The sequence below is a fragment of the Grampus griseus genome (genome assembly GCF_964374135.1).
Source record: "Grampus griseus genome assembly, chromosome: 12".
NCBI lineage: Eukaryota > Metazoa > Chordata > Mammalia > Artiodactyla > Delphinidae > Grampus > Grampus griseus.
In genome coordinates, this window is record NC_139006.1 from 11,863,830 (window position 1) to 11,880,811 (window position 16,982).

At 49.5% G+C, this 16,982-nt stretch overlaps 1 protein-coding gene across 1 annotated transcript in view; it reads left to right on the plus strand.

The window, feature by feature from the left end:
• Positions 1–273: 273 nt before the first annotated feature.
• Positions 274–16,982, plus strand: part of TESC (tescalcin) — a 62,763-nt gene continuing 46,054 nt past the window's right edge. The window contains exon 1 of the mRNA XM_082668214.1: positions 274–477. Coding sequence (XP_082524340.1) covers positions 420–477 — 58 coding nt within the window. The 5' untranslated portion in view covers positions 274–419. The remainder of the gene's footprint in view (positions 478–16,982) is intronic.

Sequence of the window (16,982 nt, forward strand, 5' to 3'; positions counted from 1 at the left end):
ATGGAACCTCCGTGGGGTCTGATGCCTCCTACCTATACCCCCAACTCCGCTCACACCTTCTTCCCACAGCCGGCAGGGGTGCGGAAGGGGTGAGGCGCGACGAGCACGGCCGCGGTTGTGGGGAATGGGGAACCTGGGTCCCCCTCCTCTCCTCACCCCTCTCCCCGCCGTTTCCGGCCCGGGGCGGGGCGCTCCCCACTCCCGGCAATGCGCGAAGCCGGAGCGCACTAGGACCGTGACGCTCCGCCCGCCGCCGCTATAAGAGGCCGCGCTCGCACCCCACGCGGAACCCGCGGCTCAGACCAGTTCCTGGCGTCCCGACCTGTGTCGGACCCGAGGCCGGACCCGCCGCTGCGCAGCCGACGCCAGCCCAGGGCCTGGGAGGGACGAGCGCCCCCCGGGCCCCCGCCGCGGGCACCATGGGCGCTACCCACTCCGCGTCCGAGGAGGTGCGGGAGCTCGAGGGCAAGACAGGCTGTGAGTATCCCGCGGGGGACGGTGACGGGGACCGCGACCGCCGGCCGGCTGGCACGGGGGCTCCCAGCCCACGGCCACCCGCTGGGCTTCGGGCCACCGCGCTGTGTGACCTTGGACTAGTAGCTGGCTCTCTCTGCGCCTCAGTCTCCCCCTCCTTCAAATGGGTCCCCGCCGGCCACTTTGCAGGCTGCGGTGATGCTGAGTAAGTGTCGCGGCAGCTCTGCCTCGGTGCTCTCGGAGTTGGCTGGGAACCCCTGAACCTGGGACTGCGGACCCGGGAGGGAGCGGTGTCCGGGCTCCCGGGCCGGGAAAGCTGGCGCCCATGGACGCTCAGCTGTTGTACGCGACCCGCACCTGAAAGTCGTTTGGATTCAGGATTACGCAGGGGGAGGAAAGTTTTTCAGTCGGCGGGAGCTGGGTGGGAGCCCGGCCCCGCGACCTTAGCGCGGGTGAGCGGGTCTCTGAGCCTCCCGTCTGTAAAATGGTTTCAGGCGGGTCCCCCGCTACCCCACCATGGGTAACTGGGAGGATTAAGCGAGGCAGCGCCCGAAGAGCACTTTGCTGGAGCCCGGCGACCTTCGTGGAGCTCGCCCGGACTCCCGGGCCCGCAGAGGCTGTGCGCCCCGTATCCGCCTGGGGCAGGGCGCACCGCACCGGGAGGCCGGGCTGCGGGCCGAGCTGACCGCAGGGAAGTGATGGCGGAAGCGCCTGACCGCCCAAGTCCAGCCGGGCTGGGAACTTGACCCTGGCACCCGGTTCTATTACGGGCTGTGAAGGGGGGTGTGGACTGAAGACCGAGAGAGGCCAGGTGAGTGGGCAGACTGGCTTCGGCAATGGGCAGACCGGGTGTCAACCCCGCCAGCGCTACTTCCTGGCTGTGTGTCCTTGGGCTAGTCACTTTACCTCTCTCTGTCTCTGTTTCCTTCCTTCTAGAATGGGATTTCTGCTAGTATTTTGTAGATAAATGCTCAAGAAAACTGTAGCTGCAGCGGTAATTTCCAGTCAGGAGCTGGCTCCTGGTGCCTGCTTCGAGTTTAGTGCAGACAGTCAGCGGCCATGGTGGATCAGCTGGAGGGAGCGGCCCCGCCATTTGTGCGTGAGCTGAAAAATGACCCCTCCTGACTCCCAATCTAAACACCTGATCCCAATCTAAACACCTCTTTCCAGGAGAATTGGGTGAAAATTACAGAAAGCCCTTAATAATTGGTGTCTGCGTCTACACATGCATACATACACAGACATGTATGCGGACACCTTCCTGTGTACAAATATAGAGCTATCTTCAACTGGAGAAAAAAAAGTTGTGGTGCATATATATCGTATGGAACCCCCTTTTTTTTAAGAGGGGGAGTAAGAGTATATTTTTGTAACTTTTATTTGCATCAAGGAATTAAGAATAATACTTATTGGGGGATTTGGTAGAAAAGATGAAGGGGGGGTGAGCTTTTCACTGTTAACTTTTTTATGTTTTCATTTTGAACCATGTGTGACTTTCACTTACTCAAAAAGTTTTATAAAGTCTAGTTCAACAAGGCGCACGTGAGAGAGGAGGTAGGATTCCTGTCACCTGAGTTTCTTGGATTTCCCCTGTTTTTATTATTTCTTGAGTGCCCTCTGGCTGTCTTAAATCTGGCTGGTTAGAAATGGGGGTTCTCTGAGGCTGGTATCTCTGCAGGAAGGGTGGGCTGGCCGCAGTCTCTCAGGCAGCCCCTCGTGGCAGGCAGTCTGGGGGAATTCCATCTGGTTGTGGGTTTGACAGGTGATGGGGCTGCAGAGCATGCTGGGAATCTTGTCAGTTTCCTGGGCCCAGCCTCTGACCCGGATGATAGAAGCTGAGGGTTCCGTGGGTTGTTGCTTTCCTAGAGGTGGCTGATGTGACTTCCCTTTTTGCTGCTCAGAACTCAGATTTCACACCCCAAAGAGGGAGGGGAGACAGAGGAGGTCAGGGAAGGAGTTCTGAGGTCAGACTAGAGGGGAGGATAATGCCTTCCGTTATCTGAACTTCAAGTAGGTGGAAACTTCCCCCTAGTTCTGTGAAAGGGGTTGGCACAGTCTGAGCACTTTTATCCATTCAGACCCAGAGAGGTTGATTTCCTGAGGGGAGATGCACAGCATAAACAGATCAACCCACTGGTGTCAAGTTCCGTGAAGAAGATACAATCCGACGGCATGAGAGTTGGGGGAGGGGCAAGGAAACATTTCTTTCGAGGGGACCAGGAGGGCTTCTCGGGGGAGGTGATAATGGAATAGACCCAAGTAAGAAGGAGCCAGCTGCGTGAAGACCAGTCAGAAGTGCATTTGGAGCAGAGGGCACAGCGAATGCAAAGGTCCTTTGGCAGGAACAAGTTGAGGACAATGAATGAGGTTTGTATGAGATGAGGACGTGGACATGGGGCTCAGGTTGGGATGGGAACCTGATTTAAGGGGTCTTGATAGGTATGCAGCCTTGGGCAAGTCATTTATGCCCTGAGTGCCTCAGTTTCATGCACTATAAAATCGGGATAAAAGTGGTACCTTCCTCTGAGTTGTTGGGAAGGATTAAGTGAGTGAATTCACCTGAAGTATTTAGAACAAGCACAAGTGTTTAGTATTATCAGCCATGCTTTAAATACCTTGAGAGGTCCTGGTTGCTCTGAGCCACAAGTAAGAGTTAAGTCGGTGCCGCTTCTTCACAGCTGCATGACCTTAAGCAAGTCGTTTTACCTCTCTGAGCGTTAGTGCTCCCACCTGGATCGTGGGGTGGCGGTATAGATTCAACAAGAGGGTGTGTGTATGTGTGGCAGTGCTTGACTTGGTATGGGAACGTCAGCTCCCAGCATCCTGCGGGCTGGGTGGAGTGTTCCTATAAGAACCCTTGGGAAGCATCCCTGAGAAGGGGGAAGAGCCCTAGGTCCCGGGCAGCCAGAGAACAGGCTGTGCCCACAGGGTTGCTAGGCTTCCCCCGCCTCTCTGAGGACCAGGGTGATCCCTTTGCATGCACTCTCTTGGAAGCCTCATGGTAGTCCTCCAGGGAAGGTGGTACTGTGGCCATTTTACAGAGGCTCAGAGGAGTAAAAGCAACTTGCCTCCCGTCCCGCAGCTCATAAGCGGAGGAGTAGGGATCTCAGGATGCCCAGGCTCACTGTCCTGCTACTGCTGTGCTTTCACTGTGTTTCGTTGCCCCTCAGATTTCTAGGAACCCAGAAGGGGTAGGAACAGCCTGCCCGTATATTTTTCTCACCACCAGGCCTTTGTACAATAGGTTCCCTGTGCCTGGAGCACTCTTCCCATCTCACATAATGCGGCGTTTGCATATGGCCGTACTTCTGTAACCACCACCCAGGTGAAGATCGCGCACGTTTCCTCTTTGCCCCGTCTCTCTCTCTCTTTTTTTTTTTTTTTTTGCGGTACGCAGGCCTCTCACTGCTGTGGCCTCTCCCGTTGCGGAGCACAGGCTCCGGACGCGCAGGCTCAGTGGCCATGGCTCACGGGCCCAGCCGCTCCGCGGCATGTGGGATCTTCCCGGACCGGGGCACGAACCCGTGTCCCCTGCATCGGCAGGCGGACTCTCAACCACTGCGCCACCAGGGAAGCCCTGCCTCATCTCTTTATGAAACTCATGCTCTTCCTCGTTCAGAGCTCAGCTTAGCTATTGTTTCCTTCCAGAAAGCCATCCCTGGCTACCCTCCTTCCTACCTTTGTGTGTTAAATGCCCGTCGTCAGCACTCCTGCAGCCCCTGCATTCCCTCCCGTAATAGCTCACATCACACCCTGTTATAATTGTCAGCTTCGTCGCCTGCCACCCCCTTGAAACTTGGAGCTGCCTGAGAGTGGGGAGTACTCAGTACCTTTGTACTCAGTGAGAACACAAGAGGTTCACGTTGAAGGGGTGAAGGCCCTGGGGACTTTATAACCCAGGGAGTATTGCCCAGGAGCCAGTGTCCGGTATAAAATCTAGTGCCTCACCAGCAGCTGGCCTTGGCCACGTCAGCCCTGCCAAAAATAGGCCTGAGCGCAAGCTCGCTCACGCAGGGCATCCTTGGGTCTGCACGCCCACCTCGCCTTGCCTGTCAGAGTCTCATCGACTGATTTAAAACATAGACAAGTACTCCCAAACATCTTTCCTGCGCCAGGAAAGCTGACCACCTAGACTGTTAAAATTCATATTAGAAACCCGAGCGAAGGCATTCTAGTCGTGTGTCCGAGTGGTGAGCTGGCCTTTCTCCGTGGCAGGCGTGGTGTCAAGCCCAGTGTGTGTCCCAAGGTGTGACATGGACGCTGGACAGGAAGAAAGGAGTCACTCACTGTAGCGTGTTCCCTGTCCCCACCTTGAGCTGGCCTGGAGGTGGCCCCCGCTTCCTGTCCCCCCAACCCCGTGTCTGCTTCTGGAATTGGAAAGGAAAGAATGCGAGGAGGAATCTGGGAAAAGTGGAGGGGTCTATTTTTTCCTTCGGGCTCCAGGGCAGCTCCACAGCTAATGTTTATCGGGCGCCTGTCACCTGCCAAACACTGTGCTGAGCTATGAAGTTTCCCCGCGGTGGCTCATGGAATCCTCCCAGGAACACTGTGGCCTTCCCATTCCAGAGATGGGGAAGTCAAGGTTGAAGAGAGGACGTGACTGCCACGGGCCTCTGAGAAGCAGAGGCGGGATTCAAGTCCTGGTCTGACCCCCGGACCTCATCCTTTGGGGAGGGAACCAGAGATGCAGGAGGCCTGTGTGGCCTGGGCTGCATTTTCTACTGGAATCTCCTGGCTGGGCAGTACTCCTGGGTTATAAAGTCTTCAAGCAGCCCCAGACCACAGCCTCAGCCCCTTCACCACATGCCACATGCCCTGGTGGCATGTCACCTCCCCTGCCTTCCTGAAGCTCGGGGCCTTGAGGGGTAAGGGCGGACCGGCCGGTTCCACTGTGTTCATTCCTGTTGTCACCAAGGCTTGTGAAGCTGAATGGCCAACAAGACCTATTGGCTCCCTTTCCGTTTCCTCTGGGGTGGACTGTGGTTTTAACTTGGGGTCCTTGGGGAGTCTCTGAAACCCATAAAGTGGGGTGCAGAATTGTGTCCGTGGGGCCCTGGGAGCTGTAGACCCTCAACTTTCCTGAGATTCTTAAAACAGTGACGATGCATTCCACAGTATGTAAATCAGATCCCAAATAGAAAGTAATAATAAGAGCACTTAAAGCTCTTGAGAAGAATGAGTAATGGTGGCTCCCTGCTGAGGGAGGAGCAAACATATCTGGGAGGACTGGTCCCCAAAGGCTGAGCTGTCAGGGGCCCATGACCACAGCAGGGAGGGCCAAGTGACCCCAGCCCTCTGGAACCTTTTCTGCCTTGGTCGGGTGGGTTGTCCAGACCTCTGCCCACTCCCTGGGTGCTCCCAGTGTGGAAACGTGCGGGAAAGGGCTGGGTAGCAAGTGAACTAATTCCTGGGCACCCAGAAGCACCCCCTGCCCTGGCCCGTTTTGCACTCTGTGCACCTGGATCCGGTCGTCCCGTGTTAGCAGTAGCTGCAGAATAGGGCTCGGAGGCCGGCGATCATCGGGCTTGCCCCACGCGGCAGTGCTAGGACGCCTGCTCCAGGCCCAGCCCTCTCTGAGCCGCCGTCTCCACCCCTTTGAAGACGTGGCAGTCAACGAGACGGTCTAGAGCTGTGGATGAGGTAACAGCTGCTCTTTCTTGGGCCTTTTCCATCCATCATCTCATCCTCCTAAGAGCCCAGTGGGACTTCTGTTACTCGTTTACAGATGAGGAAACTGAGGCTCAGACATGCAGGTGACTGCTCAGGGTCACTTAGATGCATACGTGTAACTGAATCACTGCCGTACACCTGCAGCTAACACGATTTTGATATTATAAATCAATTATACTTCAATAAAAACAAAGAAAATATAATTAAAATAAAGGTCACTTAGATGTGGTGTGTGGAACCCAAATTCAAAACAAGGCCTCTTTAATGGTATAGATGATCTCACTTGCAAAGCAGAAGTAGACACGGGTAGAGAACAAATGTATGGATGCCAAGGGGGAAAGGGGTGGGGTGGGAGGAACTCGGAGACTGGGATTGACACATATATATTATTGATACTATGTATAAAATAGACAGCTGATGGGAACGTGCTGTATAGGACGGGGAACTCACCTAATGCCCTGTGGTAGCCTAAATGGGAGGGAAGTCCAAAAGGGAGGGGGCATCTGTATGTGTACGTATGGCGGATTCATCTTGTTGTGCAGTGGAGGCTAACACAGCATTGTAAAGCAACCATACTCAATAAAAATAAATTTAGGAATACACTGTAAAAAAAAAAAAAAAAACTTTTGGGTGCAAGGAGAAACTGCCTCTCCCATGTGACAACATAGGTGGAGAGTGTGAGTGACCCCAAGTCGTATTATCTGTGAGAGTCAACACTGCTGCCCCATGACCTTGTTAACAGTGTTCCACACACTTGTTTGCCCAGCTGGCAAGGGGAGAATCGGACCTCAAGGCAGATAGGATTAGCTCTGGGTGATGTGGAAAGTTCTAGAAGTGTGGGCTATGCCCCCCAAACCCCCAGGGAGGGCAAGCTTGGTGATGAGCAGTGTGAGGGGTGTGGGGAGGGCTAAGAAGAAGAGACCCCCTCCATTTCCTGGGTCTGACTGTGTGGCTCACGTCTGTTTCAGAAGTTGTGTTTTCTCTGCGTGAAAGCAACCGCAATCCACTCCAAGACTTCTCAGCTCCACGGATTAGTAGTAATTAGATCCCTCATGCATCTTTCTTTCTCGCCTCCCCCATCCCCACGCTGGCAGGGTAATTTTTCTGTGAGTTAATGGTCCCCAGAATGTAGCATGGCATTTAATCACTGCTCAGATATGCCATACGGCCCAATCCTACAGAAAAAACGCCGCGATAAGATGCTTCTACTTTTGCAAAGCACTTTAGTATCTGCTATCTCAAGCCCGGGGAACAAGGCGTTTTTGGCTCAGGAGTGCCCACTGCTTTGGGAAGATAAGGCAGGGCCTCCTTTTCCCAGCCTGGAGAGGCTGGGCAAGGTGACGAGGAGGAGCCTGGCACCCTGGTCCTGCCAGCCATCCTGTCGCCGGCTCCATCTTTATTATTAATTCATAAAACCAGAAGGTCAAGTGGGTGATTTCTGCCAGTGGTGGAAATCACCTTAAGCGTGAGGACAAAAAGGCCCTTTGTTGTCCCAACAGTGTGACCTTTGTGGACGGGCAGGCTGTCAGAAGTGGGCCTTCTGTTCTCAGCACAGCTTCCTGGGAGGTGAAAGGGAGCAGTTAGGTCTCAGGGCCCAGGTACCTCTGGGAGGGAGGGCGGGTGGCCAGGCAGGAGACAGCAGCACGGTTGGTGTGGCTGAGTTATACAACGATGGAAAGAGAAAGCGGGGGGTGGGGGGGGCCCGGGGGGGGCCCTTCCCAGCTCCTGAGCACCCATGCCAGGGTCTCAGTGATCAGAGAACCCCAGGTGAGCACCCAGCACTTCACAGGCCTTACCCACCTGGTAGTTCTCAGGAGTTCCCTTATCTTGTCCTCTCCTGCATCTCCAAGGCCTCAGCCAGAGTCCCACGTGGACACAGACTAGCCTTCCACCACCTTGACCTTTAGCAGCAGGTAGATGTGGGTTTGAATCACGACGCTGCTGTTTACTGTCTAAGCAAGAAACTTCGCCTCCCTGAGTCTTAGTTTCCTCATCTGTATGATGGGAATGTGTCCCAGGGCTGCTGTGAGGATTGAATGAGAATTTGAGTAAAGCTCTTCACACGTCATAAGTGTTCAGTAGTTGTTGGCAGGTACAGATCGTTTCGATTGTAAACCTTTCAGAGGCTGGCCATATATCTCCTTTTTAAGGGTATTCTGTAACTTCCTTCAGTAATTCATATCACTTGTGACACACCTGCCATCTTTGACATGCGTCAAGTTTGTCATTTTCTTGATGTTGTGCTAAGGATCAGGGACCTTAGCATGCTTTAATTTGTATCACTCTGTAGTATTTTTTCTTTAATTTAAAAACCTACATATTGGTTTTTGTTTTATGCAGACTCTTAATTTTTGCAACCATTCTTCCTTATAGATTCAGGTTTTTTTTAATAGTTATTTATTTTGGCTGTATGAGGTCTTAGTTGTGGCATGCAGGATCTTTGTTGCGGCATGCAGGATCCTTTTTTAGTTGGGGCGTGCAAGCTTCTTAGTCGTTGCATGCAAACTCTTAGTCACAGCATGCATACGGGATCTAGTTCCCCAACCAGGGATCGAACCCGGGCCCCCTGCCTTGGGAGCACAGAGTCCTACCCACTGGACCACCAGGGAAGTCCCCAAATTCAGTTTCTTCTTATGTAATACACCTTTCCATGGAGTTTGCAACAAGTCTCTGTGAGTTGTCAGCTTTGTCTGAAAATGTCTTTATTTTGCCAGGCTGCAGGAATGATCATTTGGCTGGGTATAAAATTCGAGGTTGCTGCATGTTTTCTCTCAGCACTGAGTTTTTGGTCTCTTCTTGCTGTTGAAAAGTCATCTCTTTTGTCTGATTGATATTTCTTTGTAGATATCTGCTTTTTCCCCTCTGTTTAAAAATATTTGTTGGTGGTGTTTTTTTTAGGTGCTTTGTGTAGGTGTGGATTTAATTTATCCTGCCTGGGAATGGTTTATGCTGTATTATTATAAATTGACTGATATCTTCCATAATGAAGATATTACCTCTCCCCTTTCTCCTAATCTTTTTCCTCAGTAATTACTTTGGAAGGGGATGAACCGTGTCATCCTGTCCTGAATGCCTCTTTACTTTTCTTGCATATTTCCTATCTTTTTGTTGCTCTGTGCTGTATTTTGATTTGTTTCCTTAGGTCTGTCTTCCAATTCACTAATTCTCCTTTAGCTATTACAGCTTTGCTGCCTTAACCCAACTTAGTTTTTTAAATTCCATAGACTTAAAAAAAAACATTTTGTAAGTTCTGTAAGGTTTTCAGATTCACTGCTTTTATCACAGGGCACTGTTCTTATATTATTCGTAATAATTTAAAGCTTACTGCATAGTTTCTGCTGTCTCATCTTCTTGGGGGTCCATTCCATTTATTAACTGTGTCTGCTGATTATCCCATATGGTGGTCATTTGCTGTGTAGTTTGGGTTTTCATTCTGAGCTCATCTTTGGGCTGGCTCCCCCCTGGTTTTCAGTCATCTCCAGATTCATGCTGAGGCCACACCAAGTAGAGGTGGGCTTAGCTGAAGTACCTCTCCCATGAGAGTACCCTGTGCCCTGGGCTATAGAAGTACCTCACACAGTGCTTTGCATTTGTTGTTCTGGGTACCTTAGGGCTTTCGCTGGTCTGGAAACACTTTTTACGTTAATTCCTCAATCTGGCTTTCCTGTGCCACAGAGGTTTGGATTTTTCTCTTGTGAATGACACAGGCCTGGAGTTTTGATTCATCATAGAGTCCCCCTCCTCTCCTCTGCACCCTGCCACCTCTTCTGCAGAGTCAGCTTCCTTGTTGATTCTCTGGGCCAGCAGGGAACATTTTTCTGTCCCACCTTATATGGAGAGGCAGTCCTTTGTGCTCTAGCTTTTGATAGGAGTCTCACTTCTAACTCGTATGGACCCAAGGCCACTGCTGTCACTCAGTGGGCTAGAAGCCACACCTTTGCTGTGAGAGCCTGGAAATATTCTGGTACCCCTGGGCCACCTCACTTGCTGGGTCTGAGTCCCCTCCTTGCTTCTGGCACCTGGGGATTTCCCTTTCTTTCAAGCTTAGTGATGTCTTAAATTCTTTTTCTAATTTTGTCCAGTGCTTCACAGGTTCATAGTGGAATGCAAAGTCTGTGTTAGCTCCTTGTAGAAGGAACTGGAGGTTTTTTTTGTTTTTTTAATATTTTTTGGCCATGCTGTGTGGCATGTGGGATCTTAGTTCCCCAGTCAGGGGTCTACCCCACGCCCCCTGCTTTGGAAGCGTGGAGTCTTAACCACTGGACCACCAGGGAAGTCCTGATACTGGAGTTCTTTACCTAAATGTCCTGCCATAATAAGCCCTCATGCTTTTGGTAAATCTGGAGCTGAAGATAGTTCTGGAAGAATGTGAAAACCAGTTTCCTAGAGACTCTGAAAAGTGCCCAAATCTCCGCTGATTAACTGTTGCTTTTCTCCCTTCCTCATCTTACTCTTTTTATTAAAATGGAGACATCTCTCTTTGTTTAGTGATGTAAATGGTATGTATTCATTGTCCCAGTCGCTTCTTAGTTTTGGCAGACAGCACAGCAGATGGTCATGAGAACAGATTCCGGAGTCACAGACCTGGGTTCAAATCCCAGTTCTGCCGCTCATATCCGTGTGACCTTCAGCGAGTGACTTACCCTCTCTGAGAGTCAGTTTCCATATCTGTAAAATGGGTGTGATAACCCCCAGGAGAGGCAGGCACTGTGATGAGGACTAAGTAAGATCATGTGTGTCAAGTGTTTGGCTTAGTTCCTGCCTCTGAGTAAGTGCTGACACTTGGTGGTTATTATTACTGCTCTAAGGCAAATGGGAAAGAACAGAGGCTAGCCGTAGGAAGGTGAGCGCGGATGAGCAGAGCATGATCTGTGCGATTTTGAGTCATGCTCACCCACTCTGACAGCTTCCTGAGTTGTCTCGTTGCTCATGAGGGGAGAATGTTTTCTAAAATCATGTCCCTCCAGTCTGTCCCAGGGTCCCCTCCAGTCCTCAGATTTGGAGGATTCATTCTGTGCAGCAAACAAAACAAAAGGAAATATCCTAACAAGACCCTCGGTACCTAAAATAAATGCCGTCCTCAGGCTGGCATGGGCCTGGGGCAGCTCTTCCTGGGAACCCCTCAGCTTTTGCACTTACAAAGCGGGTTGACGTTTTCGAGCAAAGGGTTGAAAGCTGCCGGAGGAAGGCCAGCAATTAATCTTCTTGTCGTTGCTTCTGCTTTGGAATAGAATTGAGTTTGATAACTTCATTCTCAAGACCGAGGGCACCCAGGTGCATCTTTGGATTACTTTAAATTCCCAGCAGTGAGGTGTGGTCTGGCATGTGTACACACCCGGCACATGGCTTGCAAGGGGCAGGCAGGTGGAGGAGAGGAACAGGGCATCCGGCACCGTGAAGCATCGTGTGGGTGCCAGGCATGTGGGGGAGGGTCCCTTCCAGGCTGTGGAGGCCGGTCCCTCGCTCTCCCTGCCCAGGCCCCGGCTTAGTCATTGCTTGGGCTGTAATTCCAGGAGGGGCACAAGTTCTCTCTCCCCTGGGATCCTGGAGGCAGCTGAAGAGCCACATAGGTACCATGAGATTATTGCTTTGGGGACATAATACTAGCAAGCATGGCGGCTCCAGGATCTTACGCTCTTCCGGCCAGGTTCAGTGCTCAGTGTGTATATCATTTTTTTTTTCAATGGAGGCAAAATTCACATAACATGAAATTTACCATCGTAACCATTTTATTTTTATTATTTATTTATTTATTTTGGCCGCACCGTGCGGCTTGCAGGATCTTAGTTTCCCAACCAGGGATTGAACCTGGGCCTCCAACCGTGGAAGCATGGAGTCCTAACCACTGGACCGACAGGGAAGCATACAGTTCAGTGTCATTAAGCACATTCACGATGCTGTGCCGCCGTCGCCACTGTATTTCCCGACCATCTTCATCACCCCACAAAGAAGCTTCAGCAGTCACTCTAATCTCCCAACTCGTAGCCCCTGGCAACCACTAACCTACTTTCTGTCTCTATGGACTTGCTTACTTTGGGAGATTCATATAAAAGGAAGCATACAGTAGTGGCCTTGCATGTCTGGCTTCTTAATGTCATGTTTTCAAGGTTCATCCAGGTTGTATCAAGCGTCACTGCTTCATTCTGTCTCGTGGTGGAATAATGTTCCATTGGATGGAGATGCCGCATTTTGTTCATCTGTTCACAAGTAGATGGACATTTGGGTTCCCACGTTTTGACGATTATGCATGTTGTTTATGTGATTTGATTGTTTTTCGTGGTATGAACAGCCACGTGTAGGCAGTGCTATTATTATCTCTGAATTACGGAGGAGGAAGTTAACAGTCTTGGGGAGAAGGTTTAGTAAGACGAGAAGCTGGGGGTTGAACCTGCAGCTCTTGGAAGCGATGGGGTTAGCTCACCTTTCCGTCTGGCTGGGCGCATCTCTGTGTTGCAGGACCTCAGCCAATGCCTGGGTTGAGTACTGGCCAGTCTCTCGGGACACAGCCAGCAGGAGAGCTTTGGGGGTCCTGGAAGCCACCAAGCCCTTCCCAGTGATGCCACTTGGAGTCCCAGAGCCTGCATCCAGGCTGGCACTGCAGGGGGAAGCGGAGGGAGGCAGGGTGGCTTTGGGGTGCCCCTGGAGACAGCAACCAGCATGCTCTCAACCACCCTCGCTTCTCTCAGCTGTGTCTTGAGCGCCCTTCCCTACCTCGACTGCTCCAGCTGCCCGCCTCTCAGTGGGTACCCAGCCCCATCGTCTGCATCAGCCCTCCGTTCGGTTACCGGGCACATGGGATGTGGTTCTGTAGCTTAGCACCCTCCGGAAACTCAGGGTGAAGTCTGAGTGCCTTAGTGTGACGTGTGCACCCCCCACTCCTGTGCCCCTGTTCCTAGTCTGCCTCCCACCCGTGCTAAAGGGCTTGGAGCTCCCCGAGTTCTTCCCACTCTGCCTGCGCCAGCCCTCAGCCCCTGGGATCCCACTGGGCATCACCTCCCACCCCATCCCCATGGACCGGAAGCCCTACTCCAACCTTGGTGCTCCTTGGCAAGCGGACACTGCACTTAGGACCCTGGATCCCAGCGAGGTGAGGGCTCTGCCTCTTGTGTCTGCATCCTTGGTATCTGGCAGGTGCCCAGCAAACCAGAGGCACTCAGTAAATATCTCTTAATGAGTGGTGGGGGCACCTGTCAGAGGGTTGAGCAGATACAGGTGTGCCACGGAGGAGTCCGTCAGGCCCTCACACCCCTGAGGGCAGCCCAGATTCTGGGAGGAAGAAGCAAGTGGTATTCTATATGCCCCTCGCCACCAGGCTCAAATAGTCCTGACCGCCCCGTAGCGGACATGGGTAAATGGGGATCTTCGGTTTCCTCGCAAGTCATGTGAGGGAGGCTGGACCTCGTGGGAGATTTTGGGTGCCTAGTCTCCTCCCGCCCTCCTTCCTGAGTGTTGTCTCTGACCCCTGGTCCGTACGACTCTCCTTCCCCAGTGACTCCTTGCTTAGCATACCAGGGCGGCAGCCTGACCGTTGGGGCCAGGGCCAGGCAGAGACCCCATATCCATTAGCACCCCACTCACGCACTTTCTGTGTCCGTAGATTTGCCTGTTCTGGGCATTTCACATCAGTGGAATCACACACTATGTGGCCTTTTGTGTCTGGTTTCTTTGCCTCAGCAGAATGTGTTCCAGGTTCATCCACGTCGTAGCAGGTGTCAGTTACTCCATCCTTTTTTATGGCCAAATAATATTCCATTGTATGGATAGAACACTTTTTTATTAAGTCAATTTTTAATCAAATATTGTTCTTTGTTTCCTTAAATATGTAGTTTTTAGTAAACAAGCAAACTGAATATGGGAGGAAAAAACTATTTGTGCTGCCGGCCTTTTTTCTTCTTCCAGTTTTACTGAGATATAATTGACATACAGCACTCTATAAGTTTAAGGTGTGCAGCATAATGATTTGACTTACATACATCACGAAGTGATGATCGCAATAAGTTTAGTGAACATCCATCATTTCATATAGATACAAAATTAAAGAAATAGAAAAAAACCTTGTGATGAGAACTCTTAGGATTTTCTCTCAGTAACTTTCATATATAACATACGGCAGTGTTAATTATATTTACCATGTACATTACACCCCTAGTACTTATTTTTTAAATTTAATTTTAAATTTCTATTGGAGTATAGTTGATTTACAATGTTGTGTTAGTTTCAGGTGTACAGCAAAGTGATTCAGTTATACATATACTTATATCCATTCTTTTTCAGATTCTTTTCCCATATAGGTTATTACAGAACACTGAGTAGAGTTCCCTGTGCTATACAGTAGGTCCTTGTTGATTATCGGTTTTAGATGTAGTAGTTTGTTTATGTTCATCCCTAACTCCTGATTTATCCCTCCCCTCCATCTTTCCCCTTTGGTAACCATAAGTTTGTTTTTGAAGTCTGTGAGTCTGTTTCTGTTTTGTAAGTAAGTCCATTTGTATCATTTTTTAAAATTCCACTTATAAGTGATATCATATGATATTTATCTTTCTCTTTCTGACTTACTTCACTCAGTATGACAATCTCTAGGTCCATCCATGTTGCTGCAAATGGCATTATTTCATTCTTTTTTATGGCTGAGCAATATTCCATTGTATATATGTACCCCATCTTCTTTATCCATACCTCTTTCGGTGGACATTTACGTTGCTTCCATGTCCTGGCTATTGTAAGAGTGCTTCAGTGAACATTGGGGTGCGTGTATCTTTCAAATTAGTTTTCTCCAGATATATGCCCAGTAGTGGGATTGCTGGGTCGTATGGTAGTACTATTTTCAGTTTTTTAAGGAACCTCCATACTGTTCTCCACAGTGGCTGTATGCATTTACATTTCCACCAACAGTGCAAGAGGGTCCCCTTTTCTCCACACCCTCCCCAGCATTTGTTTGTAGACTTTTTTTTTTGAACATCTTTATTAGAGTATAATTGCTTTACAATGGTGTGTTAGTTTCTGCTTTATAGCAAAGTGAATCAGTTATACATATACATATGTTCCCATATCTCTTCCCTCTTGCGTCTTCCTCCCTCCCACCCTCCCTATCCCACCCCTCTAGGTGGTCACAAAGCACGGAGCTGATCTCCCTGGGCTATGCGGCTGCTTCCCACTAGCTATCTGTTTTACCTTTGGTAGTGTGTATATGTCCACGCCACTCTCTTACTTTGTCCCAGCTTACCCTTCCCCCTCCCCATATCCTCAAGTCCATTCTCTAGTGGGTCTGCATCTTTATTCCCATCTTGCCCCTAGGTTCTTCTGACTTTTTTTTCCTTCTTTTTTTAGATTCCATATATATGTGTTAGCATACAGTATTTGTTTTTCTTTTTCTGACTTACTTCACTCTGTATGACAGACTCTAGGTCTATCCACCTCACTACAAATAACTCAGTTTTCGTTCCTTTTTATGGCTGAGTAATATTCCATTGTATATATGTGCCACATCTTCTTTATCCATTCATCTGTTGATGGACACTTAGGTTACTTCCATGTAAGAATGCTCAACATCATTAATCATTAGAGAAATGCAAATCAAAACTACAATGAGATATCATCTCACACGGTCAGAATGGTCATCATCAAAAAATCTACAAACAATAAATGCTGGAGAGGGTGTGGAGAAAAGGGAACCCTCTTGCACTGTTGGTGGGAATGTAAATTGATACAGCCACTATGGAGAACAGTATGGAAGTTGCTTCAAAAACTAAAAATAGAACTACCATACGACCCAGCCATCCCACTACTGGGCATCTACCCTGAGAAAACCATAATTCAAAAAGAGTCATGTACCAAGATGTTCATTGCAGCTCTGTTTGTCAACTTTTTGATGACGGCCATTCTGACCAGTATGAGGTGATACCTCATTGTAGTTTTGATTTGCATTTCTCTGATAATTAGTGATGTTGAGCGTCTTTTCATGTGCTCTTTGCCCATCTGTGTGTCTTCTTCGGAGAAATGTCTGTTTAGATCTTCCACCCGTTTTTTGACTGGGTTTTTTTTTGATATTGAGCTGCATGAGCTGCTTGCTTAATCCAGTCACCTGTTGATGGACATCTGGGTTGTTTCTACCTTTTGGCTGTTATGCATCGTAGTGCTGTGAACATTCATTTATGGGTTTTTCTGTGGGCGTATGTTTTCATTTATCTTGGTTATATACTTAGGAGCAGAATTTCTGGATTGTGTGGTAAATCTATGTTTAATTTATTGAGGAGTCACCAAACTCTTTTCCACAGCAGCTGCGCAATTTTCCATTCCCACCAGCAACGTCTGAGGGGTCCAGTTTCTCCACAGTGTCACCAGCGCTAGGTATTTTCTGTTTTACTTTTCATTATAGCTGTTGAAGTTAAAATTTTTTTAATTTAAATAAGATGACACACGTAATCCCTATTAATTGCAGAAAAGTTAAAGGACAGGTAAGCAAAGATAAGGAGCTAGAGGAGGGAAATGTCCTGTCATTCTACCTTCTGGAACAATTTACTATTTTGTTGTGAACCTTTCCTAATTTTTCTTGTGCACACACTTGTATAACAATATGAACTTGGATGTAAATGAGATCTTTGTTGCCTGTTGGTTTTTCCATGTCATGATATTCCATGAACATTTTCCGATGTCCCACGATATTTTAAACATATTTTCTCAGGCCGTCTAGGATGCGCCAGGATTTATTTAACACGTTTCCCGTGGCCCGGCATTGCCCCCATTTTTTACTGTTTGAAACAGGCAACGATGATTACTCTTATCTGTTTATCTTTGTACATATGTCTCGGTTACTCAGGATTCATTCCTAGGGATCAAGT